The sequence below is a fragment of the Plecotus auritus genome, assembly GCF_963455305.1.
Source record: "Plecotus auritus genome assembly, chromosome: 6".
In the NCBI taxonomy this organism is placed as follows: domain Eukaryota; kingdom Metazoa; phylum Chordata; class Mammalia; order Chiroptera; family Vespertilionidae; genus Plecotus; species Plecotus auritus.
Genome location: NC_137773.1, coordinates 81,085,887 through 81,101,076, shown reverse-complemented (window position 1 = coordinate 81,101,076; position 15,190 = coordinate 81,085,887). Strand labels below are relative to the sequence as shown.

Here is a 15,190-nt window from a genome sequence, read left to right as displayed (position 1 = left end):
TACTTATTCAGGGACCTAACTCCAGCAATTCTGCTTCACCAACATTTCCCTCCACATGGTATTGCTCCATCAGCATAAGCCATACTGCGATTTCTTCCATCTTAAAAAAATAAAACAAAAAATCTCCCTTGACCTTTGTTCCCCCTCCATGTTTATCCTCTTGCACAGAATTTCTCGAAAGAATGCACTGAGACACCCACTGCCTCTGCCTCCAATTTCTCTCCTCACATTTTCTTCTGAATCCACTCCAATCAGCCTCCTCCCACCCAGCTTCACAGAAACTGCTCTTGCCAGGTGTGATGGGCTGAACTGTGTCCCCCCTCCCCAAAAATCCCTATGTTTAAGCCCTAATCCCCAGTTCCTCAGAATGTGACTCTGTTTGGAGATGGGGCCTTTCAAGAGGTGATTAAGTGAAAATGACTGGGTGTCTAATTTGATGGGTGTCCTTATTAGAAGAGAACTTTGGACACACAGAGAGACAGCAGGGTCACATGTGCACAGAAAAAAAGATCATGTGAGGACACAGCAAGAAGGCAGCCGTCTGCAAGCCAGGGAGAGAGATCTCAGGAAAAATAAGCCCTGATGACACATTGATATTGGACTTCCAGCCTCTGGAACTATGAGAAAATACATGTCTATTGTTGAAGCCACACAGTGCGTGTGGTATTTAATACACCAGGTCACCACTGACCTCCAATGGCTCGGCCCATGGGCCAGTACTCACTGCTCTTCCAATGTGACCTTTCCACAGCATTGGCACAGTTGGTCACCCCTTCCTCCTCAATACACTTCCAGGGCTCAACTTTCTTGCTTGTTCTTTCCCTGGCTGCTCTTTCTCAGTCTCCTTTGCTGCTCCTCCTTACCCTAACCTCTTACACCTCTCAGCATGGCGTGAGCCAGAGCTCTTTCCTTGGGCCTCTCCTCGTTTTCACACACCTCACCAGCTTGCCAGCTCTAACCTAAAAGTATACAACCAGAACTGAGTTACCTCTCACATCCTCCACTTCCTCTGAGGCACCAGCCTTTCTCACCTGGATTATCCTACCTAGACTTGACCCCAGACACCCTCTACCAGTCCACTGATTCTTTTTTCAACCTCATAACCAGGTGCCTTAAAATCAGAGTCTGCATTCAAGGCACAAGGGTCCTCTCTTGCAGGTCAAAACCTAATCCACTGTACTCTTGCTTCTCTCCACCCGATCCACGATATGGCTTTGCTGGAAGATCTAACATCCTGCTGCAGCCAGAGTAGTGATTCTAAAACGCAAATCAGACCTTAACCTTTCACTTCTGTGAAACCATTTGCTGGCTTCCCAATGTCTCCAGAAGCCTGACTCCTATGCATGGCACAGGAAACCTTTTCATGACTTGGCTTTAGCTTCATATAATTGAGACTGTTGCCCAGCCGGGTGTGGCTGGCTCGGCAGTTGAATGTTGACCTAGGAACCAAGAGATCACTGGTTTATTAGTAATTCCCAGTTAGGGCACATGCCCGGGTTGCAGGCTCGATCTCTAGTGGGGGTCATGCAGGAGGCAGCCCATCCATGAATCTCTCTCATCATTGATGTTTCTATCTCTCTCCCCCATTCCCTTCCTTTCTGAAATCAATAAAAAAATATTTAACAAAAGAGCGTGTGAGCTGTAGAGTCAGTGAATCTGATTCCAATTGCTATAGATTGAATGTTCATGTCCCACCGAATTCATATGTTGAAACCTAACACCCAGTGTGATGGTATTAGGAGGTGGGGCCTCTGTGGGGTGATTAGGTCACGAGGGTGGAGCCCTCATGAATGGGTTTAGTGACTAAACTTTGGTCCCTTTATAAGAGACCCCAGAGAGTTCCCTCTCCCCTTTCACCACAAGAGCACACAGTGAGAAGACAGTTTTTATGAAGTGGGCTCTCACCAGATACCAAATCTTCTGGCACCTTGATCTTGGAATTCCCAGTCTCCAGAACTGTGAGAAGTCAATTTCTGTTGCTTATCAGCCACCCAGCCTATGGTACTGTGTTACAGCAGCCTGAATGCACTGAGACACCAATCCCTCCTAACACTATGATCTTGGGCAAGTTACCAGGTCTCTGTGCTGTGGTTCCTTCATATGTCACTTGGGGATCATAACGAGACTCATCTCACTGGGTTGATGTGAGGATCAAATGAGCTCATACTCGTAAAATGCTTAGAGCAGGGCCTGGCCTGGCGGAGCTCGATAAGTGAGTGTTTATTACCTCCCATCGCTATCCTCCCTCAGCCCGAGTGCTCCTTCCCTGGGCTTGGAAAGTCCTTCCCTACCCTTTCTTACAGGCACCCTGGGCCCTGCCCTCTGATAGTTTGCTCCTGTGTCTATCCCTGCAGGAGGCCTTCCTTCCTCCCCAGGGCAGACTGAGGGCTCCTTCTCCTCCCCTCTAACTGCACTTTGCTTGTCCTTCCTTCTCAGTATTAATCAAATTATAATGCAACTAGAGGCCCGGTGCATGAAAATTCATGCACTGGAGGGGGTCCCTCAGCCCGGTCTGCTCCCTCTCACAGTCCAGGAGCCCTCAGGGGCGGGAAGCGACCGGGCGATCAGGGGAAGGCGACGCCCCCATCACACCTCTGCTGCTGCCACTGCCGACAGCGCAAGCCTCACCTGGCCCTGGTTACCTGAGCCTCGGGCAGTCCTGGGCAGCTGGGCAGCTGCCATCCGAGGCTTGCCTGCGCCTTGGGCTGGCCCTGGGCAGCTGGGGGGCTGAGGGCAGGTTCAGCCGCACCATGCACCTGCCACCCCCACAGTGGGGCTGAAAGGACTGGGGACTCCGGTGGGGCTGAGGGGACTGGGCACCGCCATCTTTTGGCTATGAGCACCGCCATCTTTGTGACAGCATGATGGTCAATTTGCATATTCCCTCTTTATTAGATAGGATCCCTCTTTATTAGATAGGATGTCTGCTCACATGTCTGTGTCTTCAGGGGATTTGAAGCCCCTTGAAGGCAGGAACCATGACCTTTATTCCTTCATTCATCAGCAGCACCTCAAAGCTCAGTAAACCTATCTAATAAAAGAGTAATATGCAAATTGACTGTCACTCCAACACACAAGATGGCTGCCCCGTGATCAAAGATGGCTGCCCCCATGTGGACACAAGATGGCCACCACAAGATGGCCAGCAGGGGAGGGCAGTTGGGAGGGACCAGGCTTGCAGGGGAGGGCAGTTGTGGGGGGACAAGGCCTGCAGGGGAGGGCAGTTAGGGGTGACCAGGCCTGCAGGGGAGGGCAGTTAGGGGCAATCAAGCTGGCAGGGGAGCAGTTAGGCATCAATCAGGTTGGCAGGAGAGTGGTTAGAGGGTGATCAGGCTGGCAGGCAGAAGCAGTTAGGGGCAATCAGGAAGGCAGGCAGGCGAGCAGTTGGGAGCCAGCAGTCCTAGATTGTGAGAGGGATGTCCGACTGCCCGTTTGTGCCCTGACCCAGGGGTCCCAGATTGGAGAGGGTGCAGGCTGGGCTGAGGGACACCCCCCACCCCCCGTGCACGAATTTCATGCACCAGGCATCTAGTCTTTCAATAAATGAAGTCACAGTTCTTTTGATTTGTCTTAAACTTATGTCTCTAAGCTTCCTTTATCCTGGCAAATAAGAATGTGTTTCGTCATTCCACAAGCAAAGTTGTCCCCATCTGCAAGACACAGTGCTGGGAACATGAAGATGAAGCCAAGGTGTTTGGCCTCAAGGACTTAGAGTCCAGAGAGGACTCAGGTGCTCAAGCTGCAGCCTAAGTGTGAATGGACAGCTGACAAGGGCCAGGGAGGCAGGGCCAGAGGCCTGGGAAAGAGGCAGAGAGGAGCCAGGGCTTCTAGACTCAAGGGACCTCAGTCATGCTGCTTATCATCTGACACTAGGAATTGACACTGGATAAACCTGGGAATGAGGTAAGAGTGGAGCCCACTGACCTGGAGACACAGAACCAGAATGTGGAGGAGCTAAATAGCCATGAGTGTGTCCCAGGGTAGAACCAGACAGACTGAAGGGCTGCAACAATACTCATGGGGCAGTGAGGCTGTATGTGGTCCAAGTCCTGAATGTCCTTCCTGCTGGACCACCTGTAGGTCAGCTTTGTGTTTGGACCAACCTTGAGCTGGTGGGCAGTAGGGAGGGCAGGAGGAGAGAGGGGGACAGGCTAGCTAGATGGTGACAGGGCCTTGTCTTGTACCTCCTGCGGCCCTCGATGCCCACAGCCAGTGGGTGGCACCTGCAGGGTGCCTGAAAAGCACCTTTCTTATTGAAAGATGAAGAGGAAAAAATGAAGGAAGGAATGAGCAAGGGAATGAAGGGCAGGGACCAGGAAGCAAGGTCCCTGGGTGGGGAGAAATGGGGGTACAATGAAGAATAGCCATGACCTGACTCATCACACCTCCACTCAGGGTATCTCCTGAAGCCCCCTTCCCACCTAGGGCCCTGCTGTCATGGCAAGTCCTCCTCTCAGTCCCCCACCCCAGAGGGTACCAGGACAATAGCATTCCCCTCAAAGCCATCCTCACAGTCCCAACTCCTGGAGTAATGCCGCATAGAACACGGCACAGTTTAGCGATGGGGGCGTGGGTGAAGGAAGAAGGCAGAGGCTCCTGTTACACCGCCAATGTGGAAGGAGCTCTCTGGGTGTCTGGGCTCCTGTCCCCTGTCCCCTCTGCAAGACACCAGGCTCCAGTCAGGGACAATGAAACCCATCCCTCGACCCCTCTGGTAGCAAACCTCAGGAGAGCCTCTGGGAGCCAACTGCTCTGATCGGGGTGGGGGTGGGAGTCGCCAGCCTCATGCACACCACAGAGCCCGGAGCCCTCAGGACCCAGGCTATCCCTAAAGATTCTACTATCTGAGAACTTGGACTGAAAGAACTTGCTCCGTTTCCTTGGGTATCTATCTAGGCTTCATGAGGAAGTTCATTAACTAAAACAGTGCTTTTTTTTTTTTTAATAAGTTTTTATTGATTTTTAGAGAGAAAGGGAGAGGGAGAGAAACATCGATGTGAATGAGAAGCATCAGTTGGCTGCCTCCCGCACACCCCAACAACCGGGGATTGAACCTGCAGCCTGGGCATGTGCCCTGACCCGGAATCAACTGGTGACCCTTGAATGCACGGGAGACACTCATCCAACTGAGTCACACTGGCCAGGGCAGAAACAGTGCTTTCTCTAGCAGAAGGTTAGCGCCAGGCCGGGGTCCCTGGGAAGTGGCGTGGGTGTTTCCCGGGAGACCCTGGGTGGCAGCTGCTCCTGACTCTCCTCCTCATCTCTCCCTCTCCTTTCTCCCCGAGTTCCCAAGATTGGCAGGAACCCCCCCCCGCCCCCACAAAGGTCAGGGAGGTGAAACACCTGTGTTTTGAGTGTCAACTGTGCATGAGGCGCTTTACGTGAGTTATGCCACCTGATTTCCCCAGTGCTCCCGTGAGGTGAGTAATATTATTTCCATTTTGCAGATGGGGACACTGAGGGCTAGAGGGCCAGAGAAGCAGATGGCCCACTCAAACTAGGAACTACAGGGTTTAATAAAGGGAGTGGTCAGGGTGTAAGAAGCCCACAGGGTTGGAGTGGTGTCCTTGGGCTGTAACCACCCCCAGCCCCAGGGTCAAGGAGGGGCCCACGGTCAGAGAAAGCCAGTGTGGAGAGGGTGGCTCACTAGGAGCTATGACCTTGGGGGGAAGGACACAGCAGCCTGAGGTGACTCCATAGAGCAGGAGATGGACAAGTAGATACCCCAACCTCCCTTTCTTCTGTCTTCCCATCTCCTTTCAGGGCAGCTCCCCAGTAGCCAACCCCGGCCTGGCAGAGAGCGAGCCCAATGGTGGCAAGTAGGAAGGAGGGGCAAGCAGAACACACCCTGCCCCAAGCCCAAGGCCCACAGCCACTCCATCTATGGATTCAGCCCAGACCTGCCAAACTTCCAAGTCTGGGCTCCTGCCCCGTCCCGGCTGTTCCCCATCTTGTGGCAGGACGGTCCTATGGGCAGAGAGACGCAGGACCCACCCCCAGTGACCAGGACGGTCCTATGGGCAGAGAGACCCAGGACACACCCCCAGTGACCAGGATGGTCCTATGGGCAGAGAGACGCAGGACCCACCCCCAGTGACCACACGTGTATCCAGCCGTGCTTCGCGCTCTGCTCTGGTTTCACAGGGACAGAACCGGGGAGCATCTTGGTGCTGCCCGAGTTAACTCCCTGCTCATCTCCTGCTTCAGTGCCCATTTCTCCAACCTGTAGAGGGCAATGACCCTCCGCGAGGCCCCAGGCAGACCCTCCCAGGAAGTCCACTCCTCCCCTTGGGCAGCTGCCCAGCAGCCCTTGTCTGCGCCAGATGAACGGGGAAGATTTGATTGATGAGAAAGTAGAAGTGAGAGTTCCCCTGGGAGAATAATTTCACTTTATGGGGAAGGAACACCGGAACGGGGAGCTCGGGCCCTAAACTCAGCAAGCAGGCGTCCAGGCGCAGCCAGGAACATGTGTAACTCATTACCTCTGCGAGCCTCCATTTGTGGCCAGTGGATGATGCCACGAGTGTGGTGGAGGGTCTGAGGCTGCGGGGTGAGCTGACTGCAATATTTTTCTGACACTAACGCCTCTCTCTGACCCTCAGAAAGGGCCGGACCCAGCCAAACACCACCCCGCCTAGGCCTCCTCCCTGTCCGCCTCCTGGCGCCAGACTGGAGAGGCTTGTGGCTACACAGGCCAGCAAGAAAGGACGGGGAAGGTGAGAGGGGACGGAGAGGAAGGGGGGAAGAAGAGAGGAGGGAGGCAAGGGGGAGCAGGCCCAGCAGGTCCCTGTGGGGTTTCTCTTCAAAGGGAGGTGAAGTGGGCATCGAGGCCAGAGGAGGCCTGGCTAAAGGACCTTGGAGGCCTAATTCTGCAGTTACTCCTTCCATGTTCGTCCAGCAAAGCAGGTGCAACCAATGCTTTGCAGGTGGAGACATGGAGGTGAGGGGGTCCTGCCCTTGGGGCCTTCCCATCACCAGGGGGCTCCACTGGGGATGCTGAAAGCTCAGACACAGGAAGGAGGCAGGTCCCGAGAGGTTCCCCGAACACGAACACGAACACGAGGGGTGCAGAAAAGGGAGAGGTCCCGATGAGTCACAGAGTGGGGTGTGGGAGGGAGCCTTGGAGGACGCAGGAGTGGGGCGAGGTGGCTTCTCCTGGAGGGGGCAGAGGAACCCAGGCACTGAGCAGTCCTCACCTTCCCTGCTCACCTGGTAAGTGGAAAGGAGACGGATAAAGGCAGGGTGGGAGGGGAAAAGGAAGGAGAGCAGAAGAGGGGAGGGAAAGCTGTCAGTGTGTGACCTGTGAAATAACACGTTTGCCCCCTGACCTCTTTAAAGTCCCACCTGCATTGAAGTCCAAGTCATACCCTATATCCGGGCTGCATTTTTGCAACCTTGTTCCCCAGATCCCAGTATCCCCAGGGCCAAGAAGAGGCACCTCCACTCTTCCCCACCTCCCTACCTTTAAGGGAAGAATCTGGAAAGGACGTGGACCCCTGTGAGGCCCACCAGACAGTACCGTTTTAATTCCACCAAGGCCCATGAGTGGCTGGGCTCTCCCTCCCTGTCCTCCCTCTGCCCTCTGTCTTCTTTCCCATCAACTTACACCCCCCTTCCCACCAGCCCCACCCTTCGTTTCCCTCTCCTGTTACACTCTCTAGGGATGAGGATCAAGAAAAATCAAAATCCTGGGAAAACAGATCAAATCTGGCTGGAATTTCCCCAAGTCAGAGCCCATCATTTTCCTCTTATAAACAAAAGGGAAGGGGACAGGGGAAGAAAAGGAACCCACAAGCTTTAGGTAGCTGGCTGCATCTCAACACTCTAGTCTTTTGGGGTTCCTTGTGTCCCCCCACCTCACACCTGGCATCTAGGAATGAAGAGTGGGGGAGACCCAGATGATTTGGAATTCAGATTTAGAAAGCATTTGTTTGGCTACCTTTAACTTTCAAGGACCCTGTTTTAGCTCATTCATTCATTCATTCATTCAACAAATACTTAGTGAGCACTTACTATGTGCCAGGCTGGGAGACATCAGTGAACAAAACAGAGATGCTGCCCTTGTCCAATCTGTTCTTCCCATGAGAAACAGACAGTGAATGATAAACGCAATCAATTAGAAAATTACAATGTAATTTTAGAAGGACATAAGACTATGCAGAAAAAGAGGTCAGAGTGTAGGGGAGACTGGAAGGCCTACTGGGGAAGGTGAGATTTGAGCAAAGACTGGAAGGAGGTGAGGGAGTGAGTTGAGTTGGTTGGGGGAGCAACCTTCTGGGGAGCAGAGGCCCTGGTGGTCATTGCCAGCACATTCAATGTGAAAGTCAGCTTCCTCCGTCAGGTCAGCGCCTGGGTTTTTACTCCCATTGAGGTGGGAGCCTTTGCCTGGTTTTGCTCAGGGTAGCATCATGTCCCAGCTTAGGTTTTAAAAGGACCACACCCTAAATGCAATGACCAAACCTTCTCTATATACAGAGTGTTAGAGCTAGATAGCACCTCAGAGACACCCCAATGCCCCCACTTGGCAGATGGAGACACTGAGGCCCAGAGATGGGATGTACCTTGGTCAGTTCACATGCTCTGGGAGAGGTGAGTCAATCTCGATCCCACATCTTCCAACCTGTCCTGTCCATATTTTATGGGGTACTGGGCCTCAGATTGCCCCTGAGGAGACTTGCTCTGATCAGATCTCCCCATGGCTAAGGGGTGGGACTGGAATGCACAGTGGCTAGGGTTACTATTATTTTTCAATCCCCTGGTCCCAGTAATCTTTGTTTTTTAATTTGGGGTTCAGGAAAATGGAGAGTAGGATAAGGTACGAGGAAAAGGGTATGATGGTCCAGTGGCACTTCCAACCCCAGGCCTCTTCTCTCCCTAGGGTCTCCCACCCTGCCCTTCCCACACTGGGACCCAGGCTGGGCCTGGTGGTCCTTCAGTCACCACCACTGTGCTGGACCACAGTTCTCTTTTGCTCAACCAGGCCTCCCTACTGATAGGCCTATGGAAAGAGGGCTGGAGCAGGGATACAAAAACCAACTTGGCCTTTGCTGATGTGCTGGTGGGGACATGCTGAGCCTGGCCAGTGACCGAGTGGCCCCAGTCCTTCCTCTCTTCCCGGGTGGCATTAACCTGACAGAAACACTGGCCTGGCTTAGTGCAGCTCAGCCAGTCATACTTTCCCCACCTACCTCTTTTCTTAGAAAGTTGTATTCAACCTTTAAGGCCTATTCCTGAAAGGCTTCTCCCTGCTTGACTTCAATAATCACACATATTTTTGCCTAATTTATATGTTGGGTAATCCTCCACATGCCAGTCTCTTCCACTGGGATCATAAAGGCTCTGAGGGCAAGGATGGTTTAACTTCTCATGGGAGTGTCCTGGCACCTAACCAATAGCTTGACACATTGTGGGTTCTCAAAATATGTTTGTTGCCTGGGATCCAGAGGAAGAGATGTAATGGTGGGCAGTTGACTAGGGCAGCATGAGGGGGTGTATTGGTCACAAGCCCAAATTTGCCTTGTCTTCTCTCCCGGCTGAGACTGTCCTCAATGGCTGCTTTCTAAGCCACGCAGCTTCCCTTCCTACACTTAGCACCTTTTGGGAGAAAAAACAGGCTTGGAGCATGAAGGAGAGTCATTTCTATTTTGAGTGATTTCACAACAGAGGCGGCTAGCAGAGTGAAGCACAATGAACATGTGCTTGAAAAAAGGCCCACATGATGGTTAGTTTTGTGTTAATCTGATTGTGCCATGACAGTGCCCAGGTTAAACATCATTTCTGGGTGTGTCTTGGAAGGTGTTTCTGGATGAGATTAGCTTTGGAATTGGTGGGCTCAGTAAAGCAGACTGCTCTCCCTAATGTAGGTGGGCCTTATCCAATCAGTTGAGGACCTGAGTTAGAATAAAAGGGTGGAGGTATTTGCTTTTTGTTTCCTGCCTGACTGCTTGAGTTGGGACATCTCACCTCATGTTTTCCAGCCCTCAAAATGCTATTTATACCACTGACTCCTCTGGTTCTCAGGCCTTCGGACTTGGACTGAATTACACCCCGGCTCTCCTGAGTCTCCAGCCTGTAGATGGCAGATGGTGGGACTTCTCAGCCTCCATAGCCACGTGAGTCAATTCCTCACATTATATCACACCAGTTCTGTTTGTCTAGAGAACCTGACTAATACAGACTGTCTCTATTATCTATTATCACTCTTCTGTGAGCTTCATTCTATTCATCTTTGATGTGGGGAGGAGGCTCTCCACTCCTGCACTCAATGCAAAGAGAAGAGTGTGCATTCATGCAGCAATTTATTCAAAGCACCTACTAAGTATTGAGCTCTGTGCTGGATACCCAGGAGGCAGGCTTCTGGAAATGGATTGTTGGCTCCTAACCTGAGAGGGTCCAGGCTAATTATTTCAGGTGTCTTTTTCTGACCGCAGTCTCACTCACTCAGCGGAGAGAGGCGAAAGGAGTCAGGAGACCTCTATGACTGATGAGCTGGATTATCCCTAATGCTTTTCTCAGCCTCCATAAGCTCATTTGTAAACCAGCTCCTCATCTTGCTGATCACAAAGAGTTGTTGAGATGTATGAATGAGAAGACACTTGGAAATGACCCTTCAAAGCATGAAGTTCAACATATGCAGTATTGGGCAGGAGGTCACCACACCCTGGGGCAATGCCCAGGTTGGGTGTGGGGCCCAGGGCAGATCTCTCACCCCGGGACTGAGCCGCAGGCACTTACCATCCTCACACAGGTTCAGCTTGGACAGGCTTCTGCCATCAAAGGGCTCCTCGAAGATGGAGCCGGTGTCGCGGTCGCTCACAGTGTTCAGGTACATGGCTTTGTTCTCCATCCTGTCCTTCAGCAGCAGCGGGAGAGGCAGCAAGAGTAGAGAGGAGGGAGGGAGAAGGCAGGGAGAGAGAGAATAAACTGTAGGTGGAAACAGAAGCGAGCAGGTAGAACAAGGTGTCCACCCTGTGGCCCTGAGCCTGATCACTGGGCTGCTGTCCTCATCCACTGGGGACATCTACAGGGACCTTAGGACTCCGATTCCCCTTCCCCAGTTTCCTCAGTGCTTCAGAAGGCCAAGGCCCTTTGAGCCTTTCTGATAGTGGGAATCCGTCTTCTTCCTTCAACAGCTCTCTGTGGGGCTGGTGCCCTGAGCTGGTGCTGGCACCCTCCAGAGACCCCTGACTTCAGGGCTGAGAAGAGACCATAAATGAGCAGTTGCCAAACAGCTGCCCTTCTGACAGCCAGAGGGATAGAGAACCGATTCTGCTCTTGTCTTTTCAAGTAATGAGATGCCACATCTCCTGCATACCCATGTGTGCATGCAACACACAGGTATGCACACACACACACACATGCTCTTACACGCATACACATGCACTCACACACACACACATACACACACATGCACACACAATCAGGGTGTTCACAGTCTCTGTAGGCCTTTCTTCCAGCCTGTGGGAGAAGGGGCAGAGGGGAGCCACATCTCTGCCATGGTCTTTTTTCCCTGCACCAGGGGTTTCCCGGAGCTCCAAGACAGCTCCTACCCCAGCTTCTCTGTGCTGCAGTTGTGTCCAGTTTGCTAGTCTCCCGATACCCTCCATCCATCCATGTCCTCCACCCAGTAAAGGCCTCTAGTTGGGCCCCTGAACAGCTCCGTTGCTGCTAAGCTGCAGGGGAAACTCCCTAGTTCAGAGCACTGTGTGCGGCACCCCTCCCTCTGCCTCCGGGGGATCCTGGAGAGCAGCAACAGGAGGCCGGTGTCTTCTGCATGTGGTAACCCTTTCCTGGCCAAAGGCAACAGGCACTCCTGCCCAGGGTCGCAGAGAGCCAGAGCTGCCGTGCTGGAGGGAGGTGTTGAGATGGGCTTGGGCCGCGTAGCCCCATCTTCATTTTCACCATCCCCTCTGGTGCTCAGCTCCTGGCCAGAGCAAGGATGCACTGCTTGTTATGTGGGATGTGTCCATAGGGCGGCCCTGTCTCTGCTCCCTCCGCACCCCTCAGCTGGTGGAGCAGGAGCCTGGGGAGCTGGTTGGGGAGACGGGCTGGCTGAGCAGGAGGCCAGATGTGAGTGGGATGAGATTGCAGATGCTCATCCAGCTCTGCTAATGTTTGTTACTTGGGAACGAAACCTAAGCATGTTCTTTCAAACCACGTTTTATTTTAGACCCTTCCATCTTTGGTCTTAGAGCCATCTTGGGGCCGAGTTTGTGCTCTCAGGCAAGGTACAGCTAACTGACTATGTGATAACAGAGCGAAACCCTCACGTGTGCATACATCCCATGAACTGCAGTCTGTTTGCCACCCAGGGCCTCTCTATCCTCCCAGGAGCACTGTGGGGTGGTGTCAGTCTGTCATTCCCATTTTAAAGATACACAGAGGCATAAAGAGGCAAGAACCAAGGATGTCGGGGAGGGGTGAGGCGCCACGCAAATGCTTCCCACCCAGGGCACTGGCTCAGCACGAGAGTGCTTTGTCCTGGAAGAGTTAGCCATCTCCGTCGGTGACCACCTTTAGGGCCCAAGCTGAGTCAGTTAAGGGGGACAGGCGGGCTCTGAGGGCAAGGAGAGGCTCTGACAGCTGGAAGGGAGGGGACGAGGGCCTTGGAAACATGGGGGGTGTGGACACCCAGGTGCCCTGCGGAGGAAGCCCAAGGAACCCGGACCTCTGTGTTGCCAGTCAGAGTGGGGCTTTCCTCCCCCACTTTACCTCTTAGAGTGTCTTGCTGGTGCATTTTATTTTATTTGATGGTGCATTTTAGAGCTGAGGCTCTCAGCCATCCACAGCCCCACCCCAGGCGCTCTGAGCAGGCCAGCAGACACGGGGTCCTATCCTGGCTCCACTCCTATTACTCGGGAACTTGGCCCAATCAGCTGAGCTCGTGCAGCCTCAGGCCGTCCTTTCTGTGATGGGGAGAAGCACATCTGCCTGCCACTCGGTTATCGAGAGCTTCATGTGGGACAGTGAACGTGGATGGGCTTTACGAACAAGGGCACACAGGAAGTCGGTGGCAGAGCCATCAGCCCTCAGCAAATTCTGATTCTGCCAAGCAGCCAGCTAGGAGGGTCTGCAGGTTCCTGAGGCCTCCCTGCCGCCTTGAGAGTGTCAGGATCAATGCCGTTTGTGCCCTTTGCAAAGGCGATTGTGAATGCGGGCCAGAGCTAAGATCCGGACCCCGACTCTCAGAGTCCCTCTCCAGGCAGCAGAAGGACTCGATCAATTCTTCCTGCCGAGGGAGTGGCATGAGCCTTGCTTGTTGCTGCAAAGAGGGTGTGTCTGGGACCCAGCACCTCATGCTGCATGGACAGTTGGATTCCTAAATGTCATGTGGCCCTCTCTGGAGAGTGGATCCCTAAGTGGGTCTGAAACCCTCTCCTCCTTAACTATACTTAGTTAACCTCAATCACAACCCCAAGCTGGAAAGGTGTAGATGTTTTATAAATAAGCTCTCCCTTCATATATATCCCACCACCAGGCACGTGTGCACAGACACATACACATACACACACACACACACACACACACACATGCACAGACACAGGCACACACACACACACGCACAGACACAGGCGCACACACTCTGCACATGTAGGGAGACTGTCGCCCATACCATCTGCTCCCTGAATAGGCTCTGGAGCAGTGTCCCGCACCTGGAATACTTGTCCCTCAGGCAATAGCTTCCTCTGGCACCCAAATGTAGACTCACAGTCACCAGTGCAGACAGCTGGACCAGGGCCCCGTGGATCTCCTCAGCCTGCCATGGGGGCCTTCCCACCTGGGGCTGGCACCTCCATGCTCCACAGCCTGAGGATCCCTGAACACCGTGTCCTCCCACTGTCAGACATTGGGACAAAGTTAGTGTCAAAGTGATAAAGACTCACCTTAGGGCCTCCACTGAGGCTGCAGAGGCTGTCCCCTCAGTTCCGGGCACCCATGGTGGCTGGAGAGGTGGCTGCTACCGCCGCACTGAGACTCAGGCAGCCCCTGGGAGCCTGTCCCCACAGCCAGCCAAATCCAGAACCAATCATAGGAAGAGGCTGTAGGGATGCCCAGTGACTTGTCTTGGGGTCACTTCTCCAGGAGGATCAAGTCAGGAGGCAAGACTCAGCTTTGTGCCCGAGTGGAGGCCTGGGGCTGGGGAGCCCTGTCTGGGTGCCTCGCCTCGTTCAGCGAGGGCAGTGCTCGGGAGATGTTCTGTGGAGGCACCGGCCGCTCTGCTAGGTACGGACTGAGATGTGAACTGCAGCTGCTCTGGCGGCCAGTCTTTAAATGCAAAGTTTTTTGGAGCAATTGTGGAGGCCCACCTTGGGGTCTGGAACACGTCCCCCCTCTGGTGGCCACTTTTGGCATTACAGCCCACTCGGGGATGGCTGCTAGGTCCAGCGCAGCCGAGTCAGCCTTGGTCTTCATGTGCCTATTCTAAAGGCCCTGCTCAAAGTACTTTTTGGAAATCGTCTAGGGAAATGGCAGGTGGACCTGGCTTACAATCCATGCAAGGAAACCAGCCTCGTAAACTTATTTGTAGGACAGAATTGGCATTGTTTAATGCATTCACCAAACTTAGCTTAAGATTACTTCATGTTTTCCTAAAGCCACATCGACCCCCAAAGGACACAGATTGGCCACAGTGGGGATATTCATAAGAGCACCCCATAATTCACAAAGTCAATCTCAATATAACTCAGCATTAAAGCCGGCATTTATGGAGAACTGACATTGCACGGGGGTGGGAGGGGATTGGGAAGGCAGGGAGGTACGGGAGTGAGTAAGACGAACTCGCTGTTCTCAAGAATGAGAGGTGGGCTCAGGCAGACGTAACTATAACCCTAAGCATTTAGAAAAGGAAATCTAACCAAAATGTTAAGAGAACAATAGCATTTCGATCGGGGTGGAGATGGGGGAAGGCATTAGGGAAATTCCAAAAATAGTCTGAGCCATGGCAATACAGTCCATTTATGTGGACAGCGCCCCCCTCCCCCGCCCTGCCCCCAGGACAGAGCTCTGGAGGTAGCATTTATGAACAGGCTCCCGTTCCTTGGTTAAAACTTCAGCCTCAATACTTGAGGGTCAGATCTCATGAGAACAGTTTGCCAAGGCTCAGCTCTCTTCACAGTACAGCTGCCAACCCACAGCTGGGTCAGAAATGTCTTAGTCACTTTCAATGACTACGCCTCCTGACCATCCCTGG

At 53.1% G+C, this 15,190-nt stretch overlaps 1 protein-coding gene across 1 annotated transcript in view; it reads right to left on the bottom strand.

Moving 5' to 3' along the window:
* The window catches only part of SCARA5 (scavenger receptor class A member 5), a 117,446-nt gene extending 103,169 nt beyond the window's left edge, over positions 1 to 14,277 (bottom strand). Inside the window, exons 1-2 of the mRNA XM_080672607.1 lie at positions 13,884 to 14,277; positions 10,735 to 10,852 (exon numbers count right to left, since the gene is read on the bottom strand). Of these exons, the coding sequence (XP_080528733.1) occupies positions 10,735 to 10,846 (112 nt within the window). The 5' untranslated portion in view covers positions 10,847 to 10,852; positions 13,884 to 14,277. The remainder of the gene's footprint in view (positions 1 to 10,734; positions 10,853 to 13,883) is intronic.
* Positions 14,278 to 15,190: the final 913 nt, after the last annotated feature.